This window comes from Plectropomus leopardus, chromosome 9, assembly GCF_026936395.1.
Source record: "Plectropomus leopardus strain MGB_pleo_1.0 chromosome 9, ASM2693639v1, whole genome shotgun sequence".
NCBI lineage: Eukaryota > Metazoa > Chordata > Actinopteri > Perciformes > Serranidae > Plectropomus > Plectropomus leopardus.
This window is the reverse complement of record NC_142184.1, coordinates 6,204,155-6,228,492: the sequence shown is the minus strand read 5'-3', so window position 1 is coordinate 6,228,492 and position 24,338 is coordinate 6,204,155. Positions and strand designations below refer to the sequence as shown.

Here is a 24,338-nt window from a genome sequence, read left to right as displayed (position 1 = left end):
TGTTTTTGCCATTGATGGGCTTAGATTATTACAACATTATGGAAAGGATCCCTAAAGAAATTTGCCTTTTCTGTGAAAGAATAACATGTTTTTTGTTTAACCAGAAATCACCATCGCCAAACCCACCAGACTCCATTTGAATAAACATTAATTTTAGCGTATTTAGAGCCAGCATATTTTCACATCTAATTGGGTGAATTAAGGGTTTATTTCAACCAAACCAGAGCTGATGATTGTTGGAACAGCAGAAAGATGAACCAAAGCTGTTTTTCTGAGTTTTATTTTGTTTCTGTCAACTTTGAATAAAGTGTGTTTAAAGATGATAAATGTACTGTTTATGTAAATGGAGTCTGGTGGGATTGGTAATAGCGATTTCGGGGCTGTTTCTGGATAAACAAAAATAGTTTTTAGAAATTAGACCTTTAATCTGTGAGCAAATTGGTTTGGTTTGAAATTAGTAGATTTTGATTATTTTTTTTAACCTAGGGAAAATGTCTAGGGACGCAAGAAAAAAGCTGTAACCATTATAGCTTCTGCTATAACTAACTATATATATATATATATACAAGAAGGTCTGTGTAAGGATCCTTTCCATAATGTTGTTACACTTTTACTAACAATCTGAGCCTGTCAGTGAAAAACGAGCACTTTCAGTGCACGTAAATTGATGTTGCAAAATTGTCCGTTACATGACATTGCAGCCTTTTTTGCTGCTGCCAGCTGCCACAATCTCTTTCAATATTTGGCTCCAGATATTGATCCCATTAGTCACTTGGACACAAAAACTTGAAAAAATAGGGTCCAGGTGAAAAAAATATTGAAGTTACCCTTTAATTAGAGATCTTTAAAATTGCTGGTGTGAAATTTTGGGATTAACAAGGCTGGCTGTCCCCCCTGTTTCCAGTCATTATGCTAAGCTAGGCTAACTGTCTCCTGGCTGTAGCTTCATATTTAAAATCTACACATGAGTGGTATTTAGCTTCTCATCTAACTCTTGGCGAGAAAGCGAGTGAGCATATTTCCCGAAATGTTGACATATTCCGCCAAAAAAAACCACTGACATTTATCTGGTGTACAGCATCACAATTTTGCAGTTTCAGTTAAAACCCTGCACCCCTCTTAGTGTCACATTTCTGCAGCTCCTTGTAAGTTGTAACCCAACTCAACAACGGGCAAATTGGTTGCATAACAAGAGCAAGAAAAGAAAAACAGAACCATTTACAGCGTAAACTTATACTGTAACATAACGCAGAGCCACAAATGAATGGTGTAAAATGAGGCGGATCTAATGACTTCTTACCTGAAATGTTTGGCCCACAGTCGAGCCACGGGGCAAAGCTGCGTACCTGAGAGTGGATCTGGATCGCTGTTGCTTTTCGTCGGCTCATTTTACCTCCCACAGGGAAAATGAGCACTCACTCCAATTTCAAAGCCATAATTCGTACACAAAACAGATGTCACACGGCGTTCAAAGTCTCCCTCAGCTTATATTGCTTTTTTATATCGAGAAGAAGCCAAGATTGTTACAGATGATCCTCTTGAGCGTAAACACAAATTTATGCACTTTCTCTCACACATGATAAATGTATACACACCTTTTGTTGGGACAACAATGACGGTAAAATCAGCCCGCCGTGTGTTATTAAATTAAAAACTATATTGCATTCACACCTCTAAAAAATGTTTCTTCAGCACTTGTTGAACTAATAACAGCATCCTCATGGTGTGATAGAGTAATTATGTTTTGCGCACAGTGCTTGCCAATTGAGTAATAACACAGTGAGGAGAGAACAGAGTCAACATTGCATGCCTAACTGTATTTAGCTCCTCAGCGATAAATCCTCAAGGCAATCTGTTTCTGTGAAGTGCAGCGGTGGGGAACAAGGGGGTGGGTGCATGACGATTGGGATGCACGCAGGTTAGCAGGATCCCCTTGTCCCACACGGCCCGGGGATCCCTGCCTCCTGGGTTGGGATCGGCCCGGCGTTAGGCCCGTCCACCCATGCATGGATGACTGCACAGGGAGCAGTACAAGGATGTAAAAACAAGAGATTAAAGAAGCCTCTCCATCATCCTGTCCAAGCTTTAAACCTGCCTGTGCAACATTTTATCAGCAGCAAAAAGTTTCATGTTGTCGAGTGTGCGCGAGCAGGTAAAAAAAAGAGATAACCCGTAAAAGAAAATAAGATAAGTTGCACACATGGAAGAGTTCAGGAGCTGCTTGCGATGGAGTAGAGTTTCAGTATCTGGTTGCGGCTCCAGAGACATGTTTTAACAGTTGTGTTTGTGTTTTTGGTGGCATGCTGCCCCAGGGAAATAGTTTCCATTTTATTGCTTCAAATAAATTCAACCTAATTTTCCCCAAACTACATGACAAACACACTTAAAGCAGTGCACATAAAAAGAATCATCCACGCAGTCCTAAATTATTCTTTTATAGGTAATAAAATCTCTTATGGCCTCTGCGAATGATCAAGTTAATTCACTAACTGATCCAAAAACCCTCTAAATTCACTGTGCTGTAGGTTAATAAAACAAATTCTGTTCACTTTAATTGTGTAACAAGATAATCTGTGGTTGAGGGTGATAAAGTATTTTTGCTCAAATATTATACATAAGTGCAACTTTGAGGTATTTGTACTCCATGTTCTGTACTTTTCAGGAGCAAATATAGTACTTCTTACTCAACTATCTCTGTCAGTATAAGTTCTTTTTTATAAGTAGTTTGTTAGTTTATATTTTACAGAAATCATATAATAAGCTCATAAACCTAAGCAAATTGGTTTGATTTCTTCCAAAAACATGCGGAGAAGGCAATCAGCAACTTAACAAGAAAAGTAAAACAAAAAACTAACAAGAAAATGGCTCAAAAAAAGAGCAAAAAATGTTTTAAAAATGTTTATTTTTTTTTCTGTAACAGAATAATTTCTTTAACTTGCAATTATAATGATGATATGTTTAGGTTTCTGAACATTTTTCCATAGTGTTTTGATAACTTTAAGTAATTGTAATCCCCTTTTTAAAACTAATCTCCTCTAATTTTTATTGTCAACTTTTACAAACTCCTTGCAAATAGCTTTTGAAATGCATCTGAGTGCAGCACAAGAAAACTGATGTCCAACCAGGTTTTAAAGGGTTGAATTTTATACCAGTGGTTCCCAACCATTCTGTTTTTTTGACCATTTATTAAAAAGCAATGTCTAGTCGGGGCCCTTTATCATGTTTGTGTGAGCTTTTAGCAGTTAGAAATAGCTGTTAAAGGCCAAATATTTCACAACAAAGTTAAAAGATTAGAGAGAACTCCAAGAAATATACACAATTTGTGTTGCAGAACTTTGTTTTTTCTTTTCCCCTACCTCATTAATCATCTCATGACCCCTTAGATTCATCATGTGACCCTTTGGTGGGGCTTGACCCACAGGTTGAGAGCCTCTGGACTGAACTAGCTAGCAGAAAGAAGTTAAAGGAATAGTTTGACATTTATAGATGCACAGATATTCGCTTTGTGGAAGAGAGTTCAGCGAGAATAATAGTGCCACTGTAATGTTGTCTGTTAAATTTGAGGCTACAGTAAGCAGTCTGTTAGCTTAGCAAAAAGACTGCAAACAGAGGAGAGGAGCTAGCCTGTCTGTATCCAACAATAACAAAATCAGCCTGTCAACACCCCTGAAGCTCGCTAATTAACACGTCGTATTTTACGAGGGTCTGTGTAATGGACTCCTACTTGGATGGGCACAATAACTTCTTGGAGTCATCAGTGGTTGCCTGGCAACCGCCCAGAGGATTTTATAACTGAACCAGGCTATTTCTAATCTCTGTGCCAAGCTAACTGACTGCTGCTGTCACTTTTTCTCTAATATTTCTGTACCAGCAAACAAATGTTGAACTATTCTTTTAAAACTAGCTCCCTCTCCCAAACAATGATAAAATGCACCAGTGTCATATATTATAATCTTTTGCCTAAAGCTACAGTCAGTAACTTTTTTGAAAATAACTTTTGTCAAATTTGCTGAAACTGTCATTTCATCCTTACAGTAGTGCCAGCCCGTTCTCACTCTGAACTTATAAAATAGCACTGCTCTGTCAGTGCTTTTGGCATACGAGCGTGATGCCAAATGCTGCCTTCCTTTTACAGCCGAAAATGTGGCGTTGTTATTATATGCTGGCAGATGGCCGGACGGCACTGGGTGTGTTGACATGCAACGCGCACAGACGGATAGAATCAGTTGTGTTTGCATGAAACACTGAAGGTAATAACGCTGCTAGTAATCACATAATATGTGAAGCATAAGTGTGCTTATAGGGTGAGTGGGTCGGGAGGTGGATGGGTTCCTAAAACAACTGACCTTTGTGCGGTAGTCTGGAGTTCGACACCCATGTTGACGCAGGTTTTTTCTACATTTTATCATGTGCCTCTTTTGCAAAAAAACTAACCATCCGTGACTTTGTTGCCTAATCCTAACCATCATGACAGTCTGCATTGGTTGCCATGTGCTGTTGTGTAAACATAAAGACCGCGCTGCTTCGTCCCACCATGTGCATTTGTTGACATCACTGAAACGGCGTCCTGGAGCGTAAACAGCTGACGCAGAAGGACCTAAAACGTCATAAGTCGGCATAGGTCGCTGAGAGAGCAGCACCGCATGAAGAGTCGGGATGAGAACGTGTTGGTAGTACATGAGACAGATAATCTGTGAAATAATCAGGTTCAACTTGCTCCTCCTGGTGCAATGAACGTTTTTGTCCACCACCACCGTGGCTGCTGGGCTCCAAAATCTACCAGAGACTCAATAGATTACCAATGTTTTTTTGGCTGGTGAGTGAAGCAAATAAAGTAGCCACTTGCATACTTTACCAGCATTTTGCTGGTGGCTGGTGTTAATTTCCAGCCCTGCTGAATGAAAACAACCAATCAGAGTCAAGGAGTCTCTCACAGTTTCAATTACTGCTTGTGCAAACTGTGCTGCCAACAACAGCATACACAGCAAAGACAAGTAAACAAGAGACTGTTGATGAAGCTTGCTTTCACTTTCAAAGAGAAGAGCGTTGGTCTTCTTCTGTTTACCTGTCTTTGTTGTGTACGCTGTCGTTAGCAAAGGAGGGATGAACCGTTTTTATTTTCACTGCTGATTGTTGTTAGTCAGCTATTGTGTTTGCAAAGCTCCTCTTAAAGCCACGACTAAAGATATGTGCTTGACTGAGAGCATGTGCGAGGCAGGGGGGCTGCTCCATGGATGTGTAAAGAGAACTGGATACAGTGTTGAAAGCAGAGCTCTGCTCATTTCAATGAAAGTTGCTTGGTGGTGCATGATGCCAAAAAGATTTCCATGGTATAAAATTTCCCACATCCTCACGGTGGGGTCCACAAAGTAAGTGCATAAGAGACTTACAGTGGTCGAGTGACTAACTTCTGGTTTAGCACTCCGGTAACTTTGATGAGGATGAAACGATTTAATTCTTTGGCTCATCTAGTTGTTCGAAATGTTATCAGATCAAATGGATCAAATCCCAATAATAAAACCAGTAATTTCATGAAGGTTTTGATGCTCAAAAAAAAGTATCAACTTTCTAGACATCACTTTCACAATAAACATATATGGGAGAAAAAAATTAAGCAATATTTTCGAAATTTCAATGAAACACTTTATCGTGTTGGAGAGGACTTCTCCTCTCGCAATAACATTCCAAGAAGCATAACGATGGACGTTCAAAACATTAGCATTAACATTAGGTTTATTTCTATTGCTGCCACCGCACTAGCTGTCATTATTTAGGCGTGCGACGTAGGCGTGTTGTGCCAGCGATAATGGAAAGGCAGGCCCCTTATATGTGGGAGCGTCTACGTATGAAGGATTTTTGGGAGGTGATCGTCCATGATTTCACTGGGTAATTGTAAATTCAAAACTTCCAGATGATCCGCTCAAGTTTTGAAGAGTTATATGATGCAATAACAGCTCTCGTAGCGCCTGCTGCATCATGCCCGAGGGAGTCAATTCCTAACGACATGCGCTGAGCCATAGCATCACATGAAAAGTGAATAAAGTGTTTCCAATGCAGTTTTGCGAAATATGTTTTTTTGAATTGCCTGAAATACCGCCTCATGCAATAGTAAAAACTTTTTTGCGATGAATGGGTGTTTTTTTCAAAATTGACGTGTTCCCATTAGGAACGTTTTATATTTGCAATTTTAATTTTCTCAATTTGAGGGTTGATGGAAACCCGCCTGTTGTTGTTATACCTGCTAGGATGTGAATATTTCTTCCAAACCCTGGACACAACGCGGCCCATTCTTGCGATCTGCAGCCTCAGTAATGTGTCATGATTTAGAGCCCCATCAACGAGGATAAACACTGTCTGGAGGACTTAAAGTTTCTCACCTTCAGACAGAATACCCGACACATTCTCTCGGTCCGTGCTGGAAAGGCGTGCGTTCACACCTGCTGACAGACGAGGCCACTTTGAGGCACTCACACATCAGCGGTGATCAAAGCCGGAGCCCTGGTGTTCTTCATCAGCTCTCAGACTGATACCTGGATCGGCTCCCTCCCCACTTTGTTCACGAGTACAACGTGCTGATACAGAGCTATGCGAGAGGATCCGTAGTTTACTTTACGCCGCAGTCAATAGCGGCGAGTGAGAGATGGAGCGCTTCTGACAGATCTTTCTGTGTCGTCAAGCAATATGGTTTTCATGTCTGCATGTGTGGACTCTTTGATGTTTCTCAGTCGAGACAGAGACTCACCTGCACACAATGAATCAGATTTTCTTTTGGCAAGTTGCGTGAGCCATCCCAGCTGTCACTGAATAGTGTATGTTACGCTCTGACAGTGCACATGCTTAAAATAAAAACACAATCTGTTTAATGGAAAGAGCTGAGCATTCCTTAAGCTGATGATTGGATTATTTATACAGTGATTTGCTGTTATGTTTTAGCTCAGAAATGAAGGTAATAATTACCTTGGTCGTAGCCTTTCTTCCCTGAGCACAGAAAATCCTTGAGGGCAAGGTTTTAATGGTTTAATTACAATGGCGTGTTAAAGAGGATAACAAGCTCAGAGTATGGCTGATTTCCTGGCAGTGATATGCTGTCTTTTTTATTATTATGTAGAGAATGGCTAAGATGTGTAATTATAAGTCACATGTGTGGGCCAACCTGCACCGCTTCATTTCTCTGGAGAGGCAACATGATGATCTACGACGCTGATATAAACATGAGGACTAATGTGAAGCTTTGACTTAAAAAAAATGAAAATTAGCGCCCACTGGCTCTGATAGTGGTATGTGTGTCTCTATATCATACTGAGCTGTCTGAGGTGATGATTCACAGTTTTACAATCAATCCCAGTGGAAATATACTCCAACTGCCACAGGCAGGTAATACTAGTGCAACTCCACCGCAAACCCCAGTCGTCAACATGTTAATATTTGTTCAAGCTTACGGGATTGTTATGTCAAAGAAATAGTTTTGGAAAATTTTAAGTCTGTACGGTAACTATGAAGCTACATGCCGCAGCCAGTTAGCTTAGCTTAGCATGAAGACTGAAAACAGGGGGAAAGAGTTAACATGGCTTTGTCTGATAAAATCATCTACCAGAGCCTCCGAAGCTCTCTCATTAACACATATCTTGTTTGTTTAATCGATGAGAAAACCAACTTGTAGCACCAACAATTTTGGGATTTTTATCGGGGCTTATGTCACAGAACAACTCATCACTGTTGTATGAATAATGGGCTGGTAGTGTGAACGACAAAATACTCTACATTGACGATAATACTGTTATTGGAGTCCGGCTTTTGCGACACATCTCAACATGTTCTCATCCCAAATTGCCACATGCTGTCGCTTTGCAGTGGACTTCTGCATATACATTTTACGCTCTAGATATACTTCTGCGTCTGCTATTGATTTTCTGGTATGCTGCTACAGTGATGTCAACACAAGCACATGGTAGGATGATGCTGTATGTTTGTGTGGGCAACAAAAGCACATGGCAACCAACGCTAGGACGAAAAAAACATCACATTCAGACGGAAAGCGAACACTGGACTCACAATTGAAAGTCCATCCACCCACCCCTCTCGCCTGCCCTACAGGGACATTTGTGCTCCTTATAGGACGTTATTAAGGGCAGAATTTTCAGCTCTCTCCAGCAGCTTATGGTGGAGTTACAGGGTCTGTCTGGCCACGTTCTCAAATGATGCGAATGTCTGCAGCAGTGTAACACTGTGAAGAGTTTTGTCCATCCGCATTCTCAGCTGACGCTATCAAGCAGCATATCACGCGGACACAAAAGGTGCCGTTAGGCATCAGTATCTTACACCGAAAGTGCTGCAAAAGCAGCTGTATTTGACAACTTTGAAATAATATTAATCTCCTCATCTCTCTTTTGGCAAGAAAGCAAATAAACTTTAAATGAGAAGCCAATGAGCTAGACATTACAGCAGGAGTTGGTGGAGACCAAAAACAGAGCTAAAAGAAAGTAAATATTGGACTTACATTCATCACGTGGACAGAAACACGGCTCCAAACTAATGATATTGTTTCTCTGTGATGTTGGATGTTTAAATAAGCACCTCAGTGTTTTGGGAAGGTGGGGCAAAGACCTTCACTTAGCAGTTGCAGTATCTCAAATGCAACTTGCGCAAACCCCATGGCAGGGAGTCTTATCCCGTACCTCCCCGACTCTCTGCCAGATCAGCAAACTTTCTGTTGCTGCTTTTACACACTTAGACCAGATGTGTAAACCCCAGCATTTCTCTGGCTGAGCTTCAGTTGCTACAGCTGCTGAAGCTCTGTCTCTGGGCTGTGACCTGCGCTCTCCAGGCCAAGTTATCTCTTAGTGTTCAAGCGTGCACTGTAGAAATAAACTAATTGTTTTAACTAAAGAAAAAAAAAAGTATCCTGGCTGCATTACATTTTTAAGTTGACTGAATCATGACAAATAACTTCAGATTCAGTCAACTTAAAATTTTAAGGCAGCCTGCAGACTAACTATTTTGATTCAAAACATGTAGTAGCAACAATAGTCCGTTTATTTATACGGTGTGAGGGGGACAGACTGCGGGTGCGCTAGCTAATTCTTTTCTCATTTGTGGTCTGATAAACAGAGAGCAAGAGCAGGGCAAAGACGGGTCGAGCAAATTTATGCTGCTGCACGCAACTCTACAATGAAATACAATTTTACTCATTTAAATAGGACAAAAAACATGGAAAATCATATAGTGTAATGTATGGCAAACACTTCAACTTATTACTGCTGCCCAAAAGAAAAAAAAATCAGTTACTGGAGGTTAAAGTATTTCCCAAGATATCAAACTATTCCCATAAAGCTTACAGAGCTGTTATGTTAATGAATATGAAAAATTGACATGTCAAAGGAAAAAGCAGTTTATCCAACAGGCTCCCAGTCTTATGGAAACAGTATTGAGTAGCGTAAAAGTATTCTTGTCTTGACCAAATCAGTCTGGCTTTTATCTGTTTCCAAACCTCAAAATCACAACAAAAACACAGAACGATCCAACATGCAGCCGGCGCAGGGCCTGTTAAGTTGTTTATTTTGTCTGCTGTCAGAGAGAAGAGAAAGTCAGAGAGAGAGAGAGAGAGAGAGAGAGAGAGACTGCTGCGAATCCCAAACATGAAAAAACAGTTTTTATTCCAGTATACTGAAAAAGACAAACAAGGAGTAACTTTGTTGCGGTGGGACTAGAGGCAAGTCTTTAACAGTGAAGAAAGGGTCATGTTGGTTTTGTAGATAAGTGATCCGTGTCCCGCTGCCAACCCTAAACAAATTCCATTTCAGGCAGCTCACCTCCATGGCTCGTCTTTATCTCCTCTTCTATCTCGACTGAAGGCACTTGACATTTGGGGAAGGGTTAGAGTAAGATTCAAGCTGGAATTCTTTCAACTTCACATTTTTACCAAAACGAAAACACATCAGTTGCAGCCCTGTGTGTAAAAACACTGCTTCTAGAGGTCAATTCGGAGTGTTTCCTATCTCCCAACAGATCCCAGTCTCCTATACAGTAATTTATTATAAATTTCAGATAAGAAAAACGAGCATACACACGATTGGGAAACAGACTAACAATCTTAAATCATAACACACCCTGGTATACATGCTGTATATACATTTGTTATCTCGTTTATTACATTTTCCATCATTACATTACTCAAACAAGCAGTATTAATAAATAAAAAAAAGCAAGTATGCCTTTTGGTGACGGAGAAAGTGTTGGCCGTTTTGACGTGTTGTTATAAACTACAGTAATTGAGGTCTGCAATCCACAGAATCTACATCACACGTACACGAGGCAGACTCATTTTTCACCAGAGGGCTCATGGAAATTTTCATGTGCTGAAAAAAAAAAAAAAAAATCAAGGTTTGTTTACATTCATCGGAGCACATTGGGCAAATAAGAACTGACGTGGCACCTGAGTGAATTATCTGGAATGAAGAAATAAGCATGAGGTGAAGCTTTCGGGGGAGAATGGTGACTAAATTTAGATGGCAAATTGAAAAAGCCTCTTTTGAGGAATTGCAGTCGAGAGAGAGAAAGAGAGAGAGAGAGAGAGAGGTTTCCCTATGTGACCTTCCTCGGTGTCTGGCACCATTTAATTGTATCTTAGGACAGGATTTTCCAATGATGGTTTTTAAAGGAAGAAATATTGGCTCATTGGTTTTAGCGTCATAGGTATGGTCCTTTACATCATGCCTCAATTGGGCAAAATTATTTAGAAATAAAATATATAATGAATCTGGTTAATAGTACTTGATAAAGGCTGTGATTATTGAGTGAGAAGACGGTGGCTTTAGTATGCATCTCTGAAAAAAGTTCCTTGTTAAGATCTTGCTTACCCATAGCAGGACATGTGTACTATAGATTGTAAAAAAAATAATGGACATAGCCACTGTGAAATCACCAACTGGTTTCTGGACATAAAGTCTCGAGTTTGGCATTTTGGCTTTCACCATTTTGGATCTTTGGAGCCAGAAGTGACAAGAAGGTGGAGATAATCTGCTGGCTTGGTTCGTGCGATGCATTTACAGCTAATGTTAGCTGTTTTGGGGTTGCTGCACTGTAACTGTGGATTTAGGGTTGCAGGGGCATAATCACAGAGTGCATTTAAGTGTTAAATGAAAAATAAATAGATGAATAAATAAATAAATTGCAAACAACAGAAAAATATCTAAAAGCTGCTGAGAGTTGAGATGTTTTTATAACCTGCCAAAATGAAAAACTGAGCTTTTAAGGGACAAAAGTGGATACAGAGGTGATCAATCAGCTGAACGAATGGGAGGAAACTGTTAAGTTAGTTTCCCTCCTGGTGGGCGTGGCTTTCAGGGTGTGACACGTTGATCTTTGTCTTTAGTCTCGTTTTCAAGGTACACCATGCTAGGAAAGTTGACAGTTTTAATCCCATGGATATTTAATAATCTACAGTATTGAAAAAATATGCAACCAGGTAGATGAGCTCACATGCATGCACCTCACCTTTCCTCCTTGACTGCTTGTCAGACTTTGTGCATACATTTCCATCTAAAAAATGGTTTCAAGTCTAAATCAATGTAATGATTTCTTGAACAAAAAACCGTTTTCTATCCTCGAAGGGTCATTGTAAGTGATAATGGTAATCATAATTGTGTAATATGAAACCATGATATTTACCAAGATGGTTAAAATGTCATCATAAAATTAACTTATATGAACTGAAGACAAACTGAAATATATTAAAAACAGATATGCCTGTACTCTGGGGTTACGCCATGGTTACATTACCTAACCAATGTTGTTGCAGTGGCCGCGACTTGTCAAGGGATGGCATTCACGTGTCACTCAAAGCAACCACACCATTAATTATGCATAACATTATGCCTTAACAACATTTAAATAGATGAATTATATGAAATTCTCCCCCTGTTACGGTTGTTTTATGTACCAGGCTGTAAATATGTTTATTTCAGCTGTAAAGTTGGGCATTTTAAAATGGGGGTCTATTGGAATTGACTGTTTTGGAGCCAGCCTCAAGTGGCCATTAGAGGAACTGCAGTTTTTGGCACTTCAGTGTTGGCCTCATTTCTCAGCCCTGGAGGCTGCTACTTGCTGTTTACATTTTGTTTTATCCCGTCTTATTAATTTTATTATGCAGTCTGTAAATCACTTTAAGCTGCCTGTTATTATTAGTTATAATGTAATTTTCTTTAAAATCCTCTTTTTCATATCAGTTAATACTCATATTGGCCCATTAATTCACAATTCATTTTTGTCTGTGTGTTGTTTTGGCTGCAGATTTCAGACAACCAGCGAGTGGATCCACTGGGATCATGGATGGACTTTGTCAAAAGACCTGTTGGCAACTTCCCTGGAAAATGTCGCAAACGCAAACGACCTCTGGTAAACCCAACAGATGGACTGTGTGTCTTGCTGTACTCGATGATGTCTGGCACATCTTCTTATTTACTACAGTAATTGGTGAATAAGAGCAGCTTGCATAATGATTTTCAGATCAAGTTTGATGCATGACAATGGTTTTCACATCTCTTCTCCACCAGCCCGGCCCACCTGGTCCTCCAGGTCCTCCTGGTCCACAGGGACCTCCTGGCTCTCCTGGGGCTGAAGTGACACAGGAAGTTCTTCTGCAGGAGTTCAAAGACATGATAAAAGGTATAGACATGTTGTTTTTTTAGTCTAGACACATTTCATTTAATTTTACCAAGATAACTTACAGTTAAGCATTTGGATATTCACAGTGTTGTGTCCTTAATAATAATAATAATATATCTGATTCTCATATTTGATTTGATTTGTTTTGATTTGATTTGTAAATTTATTTCCAACATGTAAAAAGCAAAATGAAGAAATGATCATAGAAACAAGCAGACAGACAGAAAAAAAGTAATATGTACAATCAATGCAAAACACAAAGCAAAAGAAACACTTGAACACTTGATTTAGTGTACACTTGATATTTAAAAAAATGATTGAGAAGAAGTAAAAACTTATTTAATCACAACAACAATTTAATCACATTTATCCATCAGTCATTTATTTTTCAATATACCAGCTTCCTTCTCGATTTAAACATATTCTCTCATTATCATTGATAATATTATTTATTAGAAAAGAAACAAGGATAAACTAAGGAAAAAATAAATATTAAGTAACCAAATAAATAACAAGTAACTCCTGTATACACCTCGTTATATATGTATATATTAGCCCCACATTAATGCTGATCCATAGTTTTACTCCAGTATATACAAAAGCTTTTTCTAGTCGTACAAACACTGTATTAACTATAGTAATAACTATTTACATAGCACCTTTAAAAACAGAGTTTACAAAGTGCTTTGCCAAATAAAGCAGAAATGGGATACAAAGCAGTGATACAACAATGGAAAGCCAAGTAGTCCTATTTAAGACAAGCAAGAGAGAGAAAAGTTTGGATAAAATTCAATCCAGAGGATAAATAATGCAAGATGCATAACTTAATAATGTCATTATTAAGTTATACAAACAAATCAAGAAAAAAGACAACAACAACAGAAACAATATGAGAAACCAAAGCACAAATAAAAGGAAATAAAATAGATGAAAGATACATTTAAAAAATAAAAGAAATAAAAAGATGACATCACATGAAAGCTATGAAAATGGGTTTTAGATTAACCCTTTAACAGCCACAGAAACCGCAAGGTTGACATTTTTTGCGATCAGATTACTTGAAAAAAAAACTTGATTTGAATTTGACTTGAATTTTTTTCATACAGATTTCCTTGTATGATTTACTTAGTATTTTGATCATTCTGTAATTCTATTTAATTATATTTTTATTATGTTAAATTGACTTTTTTCTACCATACATTTGAACAGATTTTGTTATTTTTTTGTATATTTTTTGTTTATTTTATGAAGTTACTTCTATTTTCAAATTTCTATGATATAGCATTGAAAATCTTTTTTTTAACCGTATATTTTATAGTGTTTTTTATACACGATTTTTTTTGCATCTATTTATTTTTTGTTTATTTATTTTATTGTATACAGTTATGTTTATTTTCAGATTTTTATGATATTGCATTGATGTTTTCATTTTTTACAATTAATTACAGTGGGGAAATTCTTAATAGATTGATGATAAACTGATAACATTTCCTAAGGTCCATCATTTTTTGCAAAGGCATTTCTTAGTATGATTGTTAAAGGTTCATGACCCCCCCTCTCGACTACTGAACAGTTTTTGAATATTTTGTGGTTGTAGGTTATTTATAGCTTATTTCATCACATTGTGGTGATATAATAGTTTGTAAATGAATGCTAACTCATCCTGCAGTGTAATAATCTGGCTGTGTTTCTGTCAGAGGCTACAGAGAGGAGAGCAGCAGCTCTGGACAGACAAACCAGCCCCAGCCAGCTACCGACTGCTCTCCTCACCCTGGAGGGGATGACCTCCTACCGGCGAATAGAGGAGGCTTTCCACTGCAAGCTCAAGGGACCCGTGGTGGTCGACAAGAAGACTCTGGTGGAGCTCCAGAACTTTCAGACGGTATGTTTGTTTGAAACTGAATAAATGTTTATGAACTGGGTTCGGCTTCGCTCCCAGTGCATGGCCGAAAAAGAGAGAGTTTTGGCTAATCCTCCTCTGCATGGTTACACGCTTTGTTTCTGACCCATTTGCTTCTCTGTCTTAACTGTGTTTGAAAGAGCGAGTGTTTGGTAATCATCGCTTAGTTTGCATGTGGGGGAATTATGAGCAGATCATCCCCTCGCTGGTAACTGGCACTGGCAAAGCGTGCGCTGCCACTCAGACTGGCTGCTTGGTCAAAAATATCTACTTTTTCAATTCTACACATCACTCTCTGGTCGGCGTACAAAAGGCACTCTGTCTCCGACTTGGAATAAAGTGTGGAGAGGACAAAAATAGACACTGTTTCAAACAGCATGCTGTAGTGGAAGAACTATGCCGTGTTGGGATGGGCTGACAAGGCTGGAGGAGGGAGGATTAAGCCTTAGAGAACCATTTAAATGCTAACACAGCACTATTTTGGAAGAGGTGTGTTACTATGGCTTTGGAAAGGATGTTTTACATGTTTTTGCAGAGTCAGAAGTAAAGAGACAATAAAGAAGGACATGAGGAGGCAGAGGAATTAATTAAAATGTGTTTGGGGCCCTTGAGGCAAGAAAGCAGAACAGTGAAATCATCTCAGAAAATATGTGGTTCTTTAAGCTTGATTTTTTCAAAACCCTGAAGTCAATCACGTTTGAGCTTATTGTCACTGCTGTTGAGTCCCGTGGGTCCTTTAACGTGACATTACATCTCAAGTCGAGTCACGTTAATTAAATCTAATCACTGGTCCACATACATTGATTGTACATGAAATTAAACCTAAATTCAGTACCTTTGGCCGCCTTTGGGTTAAAAAAAATTTTGTCAACTCAACTTCAGCTGCTTTATAGCCGGCGCAGTCGTCGTCACCATCATCCTCTCTAAGCAGCAGCGGTAGGCACACCCAAACTTTGTCCGTAGTTCAATCAATTGAAAATAGGAATCCAGTGTTGATATCCAAGTTGAATCAGCAGGATAAGAGCTGGTTAGCTAAATAAACGAGGCTGCATGAGGTTTGATTGTGATGTGTTCAAGAAGAAGAAGGTGAGAAACTTGAATAATTCAGTTGTTTGGGTTAGAAATTTGTTAAACTGTTACTTGTGAAGCAGTAAAAGCAAATTGTTGCCTCGTCTTTCCACCAAATAACAGAAAAGTAATCGATAAAAGAGTCTCAATTATGTATCAGTATCAGTAATAAAAATTACGATCCCCATCCCTGTTGGTGACAAAGTGTCAGCTGCAGGGCTAGCTGGGAAACCATAATTAGTGAGCGAACCACTAACACGCTGGCTGGGCTGGCTTGCGGTAGCTCTCTAATGTTCCTCCTGTTTTATCTCAACTGTGCCATTAACTCAGCCCCCCGTTCTGTAGTTAGCAGGCTACTTATATTGGTCACTCGCAGGACAGTTTATTCAAGAGAAGTATTTGTACCATAAAAATCTTGTATTTGTAAACTATTACTCTGATGTGGAAAACTTCATACGCTGACAGAGGAGGGTAAAAATTAAAGTGGATAGTGGCATACCCCTAATAATCTATAATAGTTTCCCCCATTTTGGACTCTCTAACTCACAATTCCCTCAGATGTTAGTTATTGATCGAATGAACAGATTAAATGGTCCAAGTTTAGTATGAATTAACTGTCAGCCGTGGTTCCACTGCGATAAACTGATGTTTTTCTGCATTTTAAACACTTGTGTGAATCAGGCCTTTGGGAGTGTCTTGCTGTTCTGTAGCTCAGTCTGTAGAAAGGGGAACGACCAAAGCATTATCTCTCTAAAATATAAACATATTAATAATGTTTTTGTGTTTTCAGCCACCAGCTAAAGGAGCCTTCCTCAGAGGGTCGGGAATGGACCAGTCCACTGGGAGATTCACGGCTCCCATCACTGGGATCTACCAGTTCTCTGCTAATGTCCACATTGGTAAATCACAATCACTGTCTGATCTGGAGGATTACAGAACCTGTGCTGAGGTTTTAAGGGCCTGTGTCAACCAAAGCCTTTATTTCCCAGCTGAAAATGCCAGGCGATCCTCAGGAAACGCTTGAGAGCGCTTTGGAGGCACAGCGTTTTTCAGCTAAGACCCCTCGGGTGTGTCTCATTGCCACCATGATACGGTTTATCCTCAGAAGTAAAAATGTCGACAGAAGAAAGAGTATTGGCTTTTTAAAAAGGGAAGCCTGATGCACGTAGGGAAAGAGGACGGATAAACACACAGTATATTAACATAGTTGTCCTCTATTGTGGACGTGTAAAATGTGACTGTGTCTCAGTGGTAGTCTGTTTGTCTCCTCCACTGTGATTGAACGGATGGGTAAAAAGGGACAGTGATGAGCACAGCATTTTACCCAACTTTTAAAATTTGTCAGCTCTTGGTGCTCATAAAAAACACCTTTTAAAATAAGCCGGCATCAGGAAAATAATGCTTCAGTGGACACGGCCCCTTTAGAGTTTGAAACAGTCAAGGAACAGTCCTGACTTTCCTAAATTTTGCATTATTGACTATTTACAACCAGTTAGTTAGTTACTGTCGTTACGTTTGTCAACCTTTCCACTCTCTTGCGGTACATATAAAATTTACAATGATGATGATTTACTCTGAATTCTGAGCAACCTTTAAAACAAAGGGACCTTCATTTCAGACAGAGGCAGACAAAAGCTTTTATTTTTAGCAGATCATCGACGCACGTAGGGAAATCATCATCGATACAGCTAACTGTAGCTCCATGGGTTAGACGAAAATGTTGTCGCCAAATTACTTTCTGATGTTCCTCGCTGATTTGTTTTAAAATCACAACCCTGTAAAAGGGTTAAATACTGTGTCTGCACACATGATAATGCATAAAAAAACGTTTCATGTCCCAGGAAAAAAGAAGATGATATTCATATAAAAGACACAGAAGAAACAGCATTGCTCCTGTACATAGGAGCAAAACAGGCTCTCCGAAAAATATCTATCAATGAGGGAGGAAATATTAGAAAGCCTTCCTTGCAAAAGAGCCAACATGTTACAACCACTGTCAGTCTTAGTCAGGGCTTTAAAAAAATGATTGTTTTTAAATTGTTTTCCCCCCTCGTTGATGTATTTATGGAGTGCCTGGATTGCCTTCCTGTGTATCCTGTTGTTCCCCGTTTTCCATGAGCACCCGACATAATATTTTGATCTATGTTTGATTATACAGAGCAACCACTCATCTCTTTTTCCAAGTGGTGTATTACAGAGTAGAGTTGGTCAGTTCTGGTATTAGAAGCATGTTATGGAAAAATGAGAGATCAGACTGTTCTAATAAAACGTAGTTTATCTGTTTATCTTACTACTTGTTCATACTTTCACTTTTATTGTTACAAGATAAAAGCCTTGAGGACTAAATTATGTTTTTGGCAAATTTATCTCAAGTTGTTTTAGCTGGGATTACTGGAGTGTAAACTTCCACAAATCCAACACAGAACAGGACAGACACGAATGGTAGCAGGTAAAGTTATTACTGCAGGAAACAAGCTGGTTAGCTACACATGCTTACAACAGAGCAGATAAACACAGTTTAATCCATTCCTTTCACTTTTGCACTTGTGTTTTTGGTTTTGGAAAATAATCAGACTGTTAGTTTGACTGTAAGGAAATGCTTGAGTCTTTCTGCTGATTGTGAACATTTTTCCCACCTACAGACCACAATGAGGTGAAGAGGAGCAAGAGTCAGCTCAAGGCCAGAGATAATGTTCGGGTGCTGATCTGCATCGAGTCACTCTGCCACAGATACACGTAGGTATTCTGTACCATTGAGTGTTTACATGCACACTTGTATCTCGGTTTTGAGTCTTAAGATTGAATTTAACTTATTTTTAATGTTTATGTTAAACGACACTTTGACAGTGCGACACGATTGTCTCCAAGTGAGGATTCGGATATATATAAAAAACATACATATGAATGTATAATCCAGTCACAATTAATATATATTTTCTAAACGCTTGCAGCTTGTATTCCAAGAGAGACGATAAAAACAGCTGGTGTGGTTAAAGCTGTTATATCGAATTTTAAGGTGTGTTGATGGATTTATGTAGTCAACTTATGCAATGAGTAATATTACAAGTAAACGTGTCATCTGAAAAGTTGCCATTAGTCGGCCCAGCAAATTAATTTATATATGAAAAACATTTTATGGTATAAACAGTGGTTAAAACCAGCCACAGCTCTGTGTTGATTCCCTACTGACCAACAACAGACTGTCGTGTTTTTAGCTCCGCAACTTTTCACAGTGGAAACTCCAAACCAACCTGCTGGTGAAAACACCCCAAAATACATTTGAAAAACTCAACATCGATGTCTCTTTCCAGAAATCATGACCTGCTGACTCAAGATTATCCACAGACCTTTTTGTGAGCAGTTTCATGGCGGAACTATTTTCTCTCTACTGAACTAAGACCCAACAACCGTATAACTGCGCAGAAGGAGGCGTGTATCTACTGATGGGTGAGGGGGGCGTGCTCGTGACAACACGGGTTGTGAACATTAATGGCGTCCTCCTCCGCTGAGCGTTTACAATAGCTAGTGGTGTAAGATGAGCTCACAGTAGGTGTGCATTTCCTTCTGCTTGGTGGTTCGGTTGGCAGGTGTTTGGTGGAAAGAAAATAGATCCATGGTGTTTCCCACAGAACTGGAATGTATGCATGGTGAGAGCTGATGTTTCTTTAAGTGTTGTTTTTTGTTTGTTTTTTTGCGTGTTTTTTTGCAGTTTATGGTCAGATTGATCAGAGCTAATCAGATCAGATTGATGGTTAAGAGGAGCAGTTGCTGCAGAGGTGAGTGAGAGCAAACTTTCTGCTGCTGCTGTTCCTCAACCCGTTTTTTTAATGTAAAGTAGGTTGGAAAAGCGACTGAAAACAAGAAAATAAGAGGACTGTTGTTCTAATAAATAGAGCATTTTTTTTTCTATATGAATAACAAACAATAAAGTTTCACGTTCACTGCACTTGTCACTGTGCAGCTCCATCTGTGCTCAGAGTACACTTTACACTTCAGGGGTGTGGTGCTATGAATAAGTAAACCTACAGTATGTTAAAAGCACTTCAAATTAACGAGCCAGATTCAAAAATAGAAAGTTAACATGAGCCAAAAAATGCTGGCAGGCCACACAAATAAATGAATGTGTGGGAAAACCTGCTACACGAAACTGTCTACAACAAGGCCTGTGGATTGTCTTGAGTCAGCGGGTCATGATTTCATTTTTTTGGCTCTTTAAGCTCTACAAGCCAAGTGTCATCTAGTTCAATTATATTGGACAGAAGGCAGATATATCGAGCATTCGCCTACTTGCACCAAAACAATCTAAGCTGATAAATAGCAATACAGGTAAGAGGAAAAATATGTAATTTTGGTTTGGGGGTGAACTGTTCCTCTAAATATGCTTTTATTCTTTACTTGAATCCAAATCAAATGCTCAAATACTCTAACAGTCTCTGTTACCTCAATAGATTGTATTCGTGTGGTTTTAATTTGCTATGGCTGTAATACATGCTGTTCAGTCATGCCACCTATCACCGATAAGAGTTAATAAAATGTATGTTAGGAAACAACTAATCTGCCTACAGCTTTCACACGTTGCATTCTTGACATTCTTGTTTTGACAAATTGTTTACTTTCCCTGTGTAACGGTGATATTTTATTGGTGTTTAATGCTGCCTTAACTGTCAGCAGAATTTACGAGCTGTTGAAGGTGTTGTCTGTTACAGTTTGTGTGGAACCAGTTTGGCATTTCCTGTATAAAAGCAGAGCAGGTCTTTAAAGGAAATGTCCTCTCACTCAGAGCCCTCGTCCCTGTCGCCTAACTAATCTTTATAGACTCACCTCTGACACTTGAGGCGGCCTGTTACATTCAGCAGCACGGCAGTGAAATGCCCTTGTTTGGGATGTGGGAGGCAGATAATGAAGTATCTGATACAGTGTTTCTACATGACGAGAAATTACAAATCCAGCCGGGGAAGGTTTTGAGTTCTTTCCAATATTTCAAAATCTCTATTTACACAAAGTCAGTGAAAACTGCAGAAATGAATTGCTCCCTCAAGTCTCCCCCGGCCTGTGCAGAGCTCCAGCCTCCCTTCTAGCTTGGTACAATGAGGAGAACATATAAATAATATTATTATGATGGGTTACCTAACCCAAAAGAGTCCTTGGCTTTTGGGTTTTCTCGAGCCAAAGCCCCAGTCAGTCTCGCCCTCCCACACATGAAAATGCAGAGAATGTGAAATGAGGCTCATTGTGATGGCAGTTGGAGTGAAGACAAACATGATTGATTTGCCATAAAAATGTAGCGTTTTCCACTTAACAGGAGCCAGTGCTCTCGGTGTGTGGTTAAGCCTGCAGCGATGTTACAACCATCCACACTGACTCTGAGGGCGCTGAGCTGTTAAAGAAATGGTTTGACATTTTGGGAAATAGGCTTATCCTCTTTCTTGCAGAGAGTAAGACTAGATTTAAAAAAAGTGATTCCGCTGTCGTGTGTGTACGCTAAATTGATCAATCATTAGATTTTATTTGCATAGCACTTTTCGTAAAAACTGTAACACAAAGTGCTTCATACAAAACAACAAGCAATAAGGTAAATAAAGACACAGAAAAACAAAAACTGTATGCATTTAACAATGTAGCAAGTGTAAGAGATGGCGATTTCGAAACCGAAGATCGAACTGTTTCGAAACGTTTTGTCACTTCTGGCTTCGGCACGTAGCTCGAGATTCATGTGAGTTCATGTGAGTTGAAACAAACCTGGACAGATTAAGTCTCCGTTAATGAATGAAACCATTAAAATGTTCCACAAACTAACTGTAGCATAGCATAATACCAATGTCATCAGGTCACATAGCTACTAATGATATGAAATAGTCACCATATCCTACAAGAAATACATCAATAGCAGTTTGATTTAATTTGCATGACAGCTATTGAGGTAGGTTTTCGGGCTGGGGAAAAGGGAGTTTACAACAAAAACAATGATAAATGGCTGCAATGCAAGCTTCTACCAGTAGATGCAGAGCGATCAGGTTTTGAAAAGTTTCAAAGCAATGGTTTAAAGTATTGAAACATTTCAAAGTTTTGAATTTACCCTCTCTAGTAAGTGTTTATTGGCACTTTGTCTCTAAGCTTTCAAAACTGGCACTGGATTGATGAGTATGAATGTGTTGGGTATGCAGATTTAGACTGAGCCAGGCCAGCTGTTTCCCCGTCTTTGTGCTAAGCTAATTTAGCTGGCTGCTGGTGGCAGCTTCATATTTGTAAAATAAGGCGTTTTGTACTTTAACAAAGTCTTAAAGAATGGAGATTTGCCACACATTTTTGAATACACAATATTCATTCAGAAATGTTCTTTTTTTAATATGATTGCAGCTCACTGGAGATGATTGTTGGATTAGAAAGTAACAGCAAGATATTCACTGTAAGCGTGCAGGGACTGCTGGAGCTACAGGTGAGCGGCACACCAAGAGACACACATACAGATCTGTTTTTGTGCAAAATTCCTGCATCATTGTTGTGTATTCTCTTCTGCAGGCAGGGCAGTACACCTCCATATTTGTGGATAATGCAGCAGGCGCTTCGATCACAATACAGAACGGCTCAGATTTTATGGGCATGCTGCTTGGTGTATAGCCTCCCAACACGAACATGGCAACATCAAAGCCATCACTGCTGCAATTTTTGTTTTTCTGTTTTTTTATTCATTGGACTGCTTATGAGCACCATCACACAGAACCAAACCACAGGGTAGGTTTGAAGGAAGGAAGTGAGGCTGACATGAACTTTACTGCTTGTCAGATGGCGAGAGGACAGTGTGAAGAACTCGAGGACTTCGTTTGTTTTTCACGGTGCACCACTGACTCTCCCCTGAGGAACTTGTGACTTCACCAGTAAAATAACCTGAAAATAGAGCAGTGAATACGTCTGTTACAGTATATTTTTGTGGTTGTTGAAGACGTTTGCGACAAACCAAATCAATGTTTTTAACGATCTCTCATTAGATGTCGGAAGAGCTGGGGAACACGAGAAAGTACATTTGTGACCTTAATGTAACTGACATGTTAATGTTTGTTGTCTACATGATCTATATGTACACACTCATAGTTATTTTTATCATGGATTAAATCTCACATTTATATATGTTATATGGTACATAGACTGTGAGTACACTGGACAATGGAAACATGCTCAATAGACAGAATATGGCCTCAAAAGATCACACATGGCAATTTCAGTAGTTCAGTCCACTATTTTGGCTCAGACATAGATATCTCAACAGCTTTTCAATGGATTGCCATGTAATTTTGCACAAACATACACGTCCCCAAGAGGATAAAGCTCTCTAACTTTGATTGTCCCCTGACTTTTTATGTAGCCTCTCTATGGGGTTGATATTTGTAGTTTTGGGTAAAGTATCATAAGACCTGTTGGATATTTGGTGTGAAATTTGGTGCAGACATTCATGTCCCCCTCAGGAAGAATTGAACACTTACACAAACATCAATATGATAAGAACTACCTAAACTGACAAAATATATTTGGTTAAAAAACATTAATGAAAAAATTGGCGTGTACTTTGAGGCTTGAGTTTGGCCCATGTGCCATCTGCCAACATGGAGGTTTAGGTTTATGAACTGTACTGCAGCCAGCCACCAGGGGGCGATCAAGAAGTTTTGGCTTCACTTTTGGGAGCTGTCATGTCATCCATGTTTATATACAGTCTATGATTTGTGCAGCAGTTACTACTCCAGGACTCTTATTGGCGCTGTACTAAATGACACCACCTTACTTATAATGCTAGTGTCACTAGCAAACAAACTTGGTTTCTAAATCTGCATGCTGACATTTCTCTTTGTCTGGTATCAATATGAGCCCAAGTTTAATAATGTACACTTCTGAAAATCCAAAGACACAAGTAATTCAATCTTCAAGCAATGATCAATAGCAATTGGCTGCGCTCACATATGTCCACTCAAGTTAAAGTTTAAGAAATCTAAACTCTGTGCTACCGGCAGAGTCACACCACACACACAAAAACAGAGGACGCACATGCAAAAGCTGTTTTTCCGCAAGAATGTTCATTATTTTTCCAGATAAACTTTGACTATAAGAGAATGTTTTTTTAACCTTAAGATTATTTTTACAGTCTGTTTTGTGTTATCAATCATCTTTTTATTTTATACTGTATTTTATTATTTTCCTGATATGTAGATGTTTGTAATTTATAATAACTAACAATACACCAGTGATATTGGAAAGCATTGAAATTTGACATGGTATTTATGTTTGAGGAAATGTATGAATCACTTGTTGATTGACGCTCTTGTGGACTCTTGAAACCACAGATTATTGCAAGAATAAAATTATATCTTTTTACTATTTTTTTATTACCCATACTATGCTATAAATTGAAATTAAACTTTTTGAAAATGCTGCACCTAGTCTCCGCACATAATAATGATGGTAATAGTAATGTATATCCATTTAAACACCTTATTATCTTTAGCTCAGAGGGTGTGGTTTAAAAAATTCTGATAGCAGTACTAATACCAGTCTTTTTAAAGTGAAACCGATACCAATAGAGTACTTTAGTAACACCCATAATTTGAATGTAGTGGCAGGAAGTATAATCATACTTTTGAGCATTTTGGTAGCATCTCAGTATGCCGAACTGCCAACTTTATCAAATACATAGCGCTCAAAATCGCCACACCACAAAGTG

General features: G+C 39.0%; 1 protein-coding gene across 3 annotated transcripts in view; it reads left to right on the top strand.

Moving 5' to 3' along the window:
* c1qtnf12 (C1q and TNF related 12) overlaps window positions 1-24,053 on the top strand; it is a 32,209-nt gene extending 8,156 nt beyond the window's left edge. For all 3 annotated transcript variants that reach the window (XM_042491177.2, XM_042491176.2, XM_042491174.2), the window contains 7 exons: window positions 12,289-12,393; window positions 12,552-12,663; window positions 14,361-14,545; window positions 16,422-16,530; window positions 18,274-18,367; window positions 21,989-22,067; window positions 22,151-24,053. In XM_042491177.2, coding sequence (XP_042347111.1) covers window positions 12,289-12,393; window positions 12,552-12,663; window positions 14,361-14,545; window positions 16,422-16,530; window positions 18,274-18,367; window positions 21,989-22,067; window positions 22,151-22,249 — 783 coding nt within the window. In that variant the 3' untranslated portion in view covers window positions 22,250-24,053. The remainder of the gene's footprint in view (window positions 1-12,288; window positions 12,394-12,551; window positions 12,664-14,360; window positions 14,546-16,421; window positions 16,531-18,273; window positions 18,368-21,988; window positions 22,068-22,150) is intronic.
* Window positions 24,054-24,338: the final 285 nt, after the last annotated feature.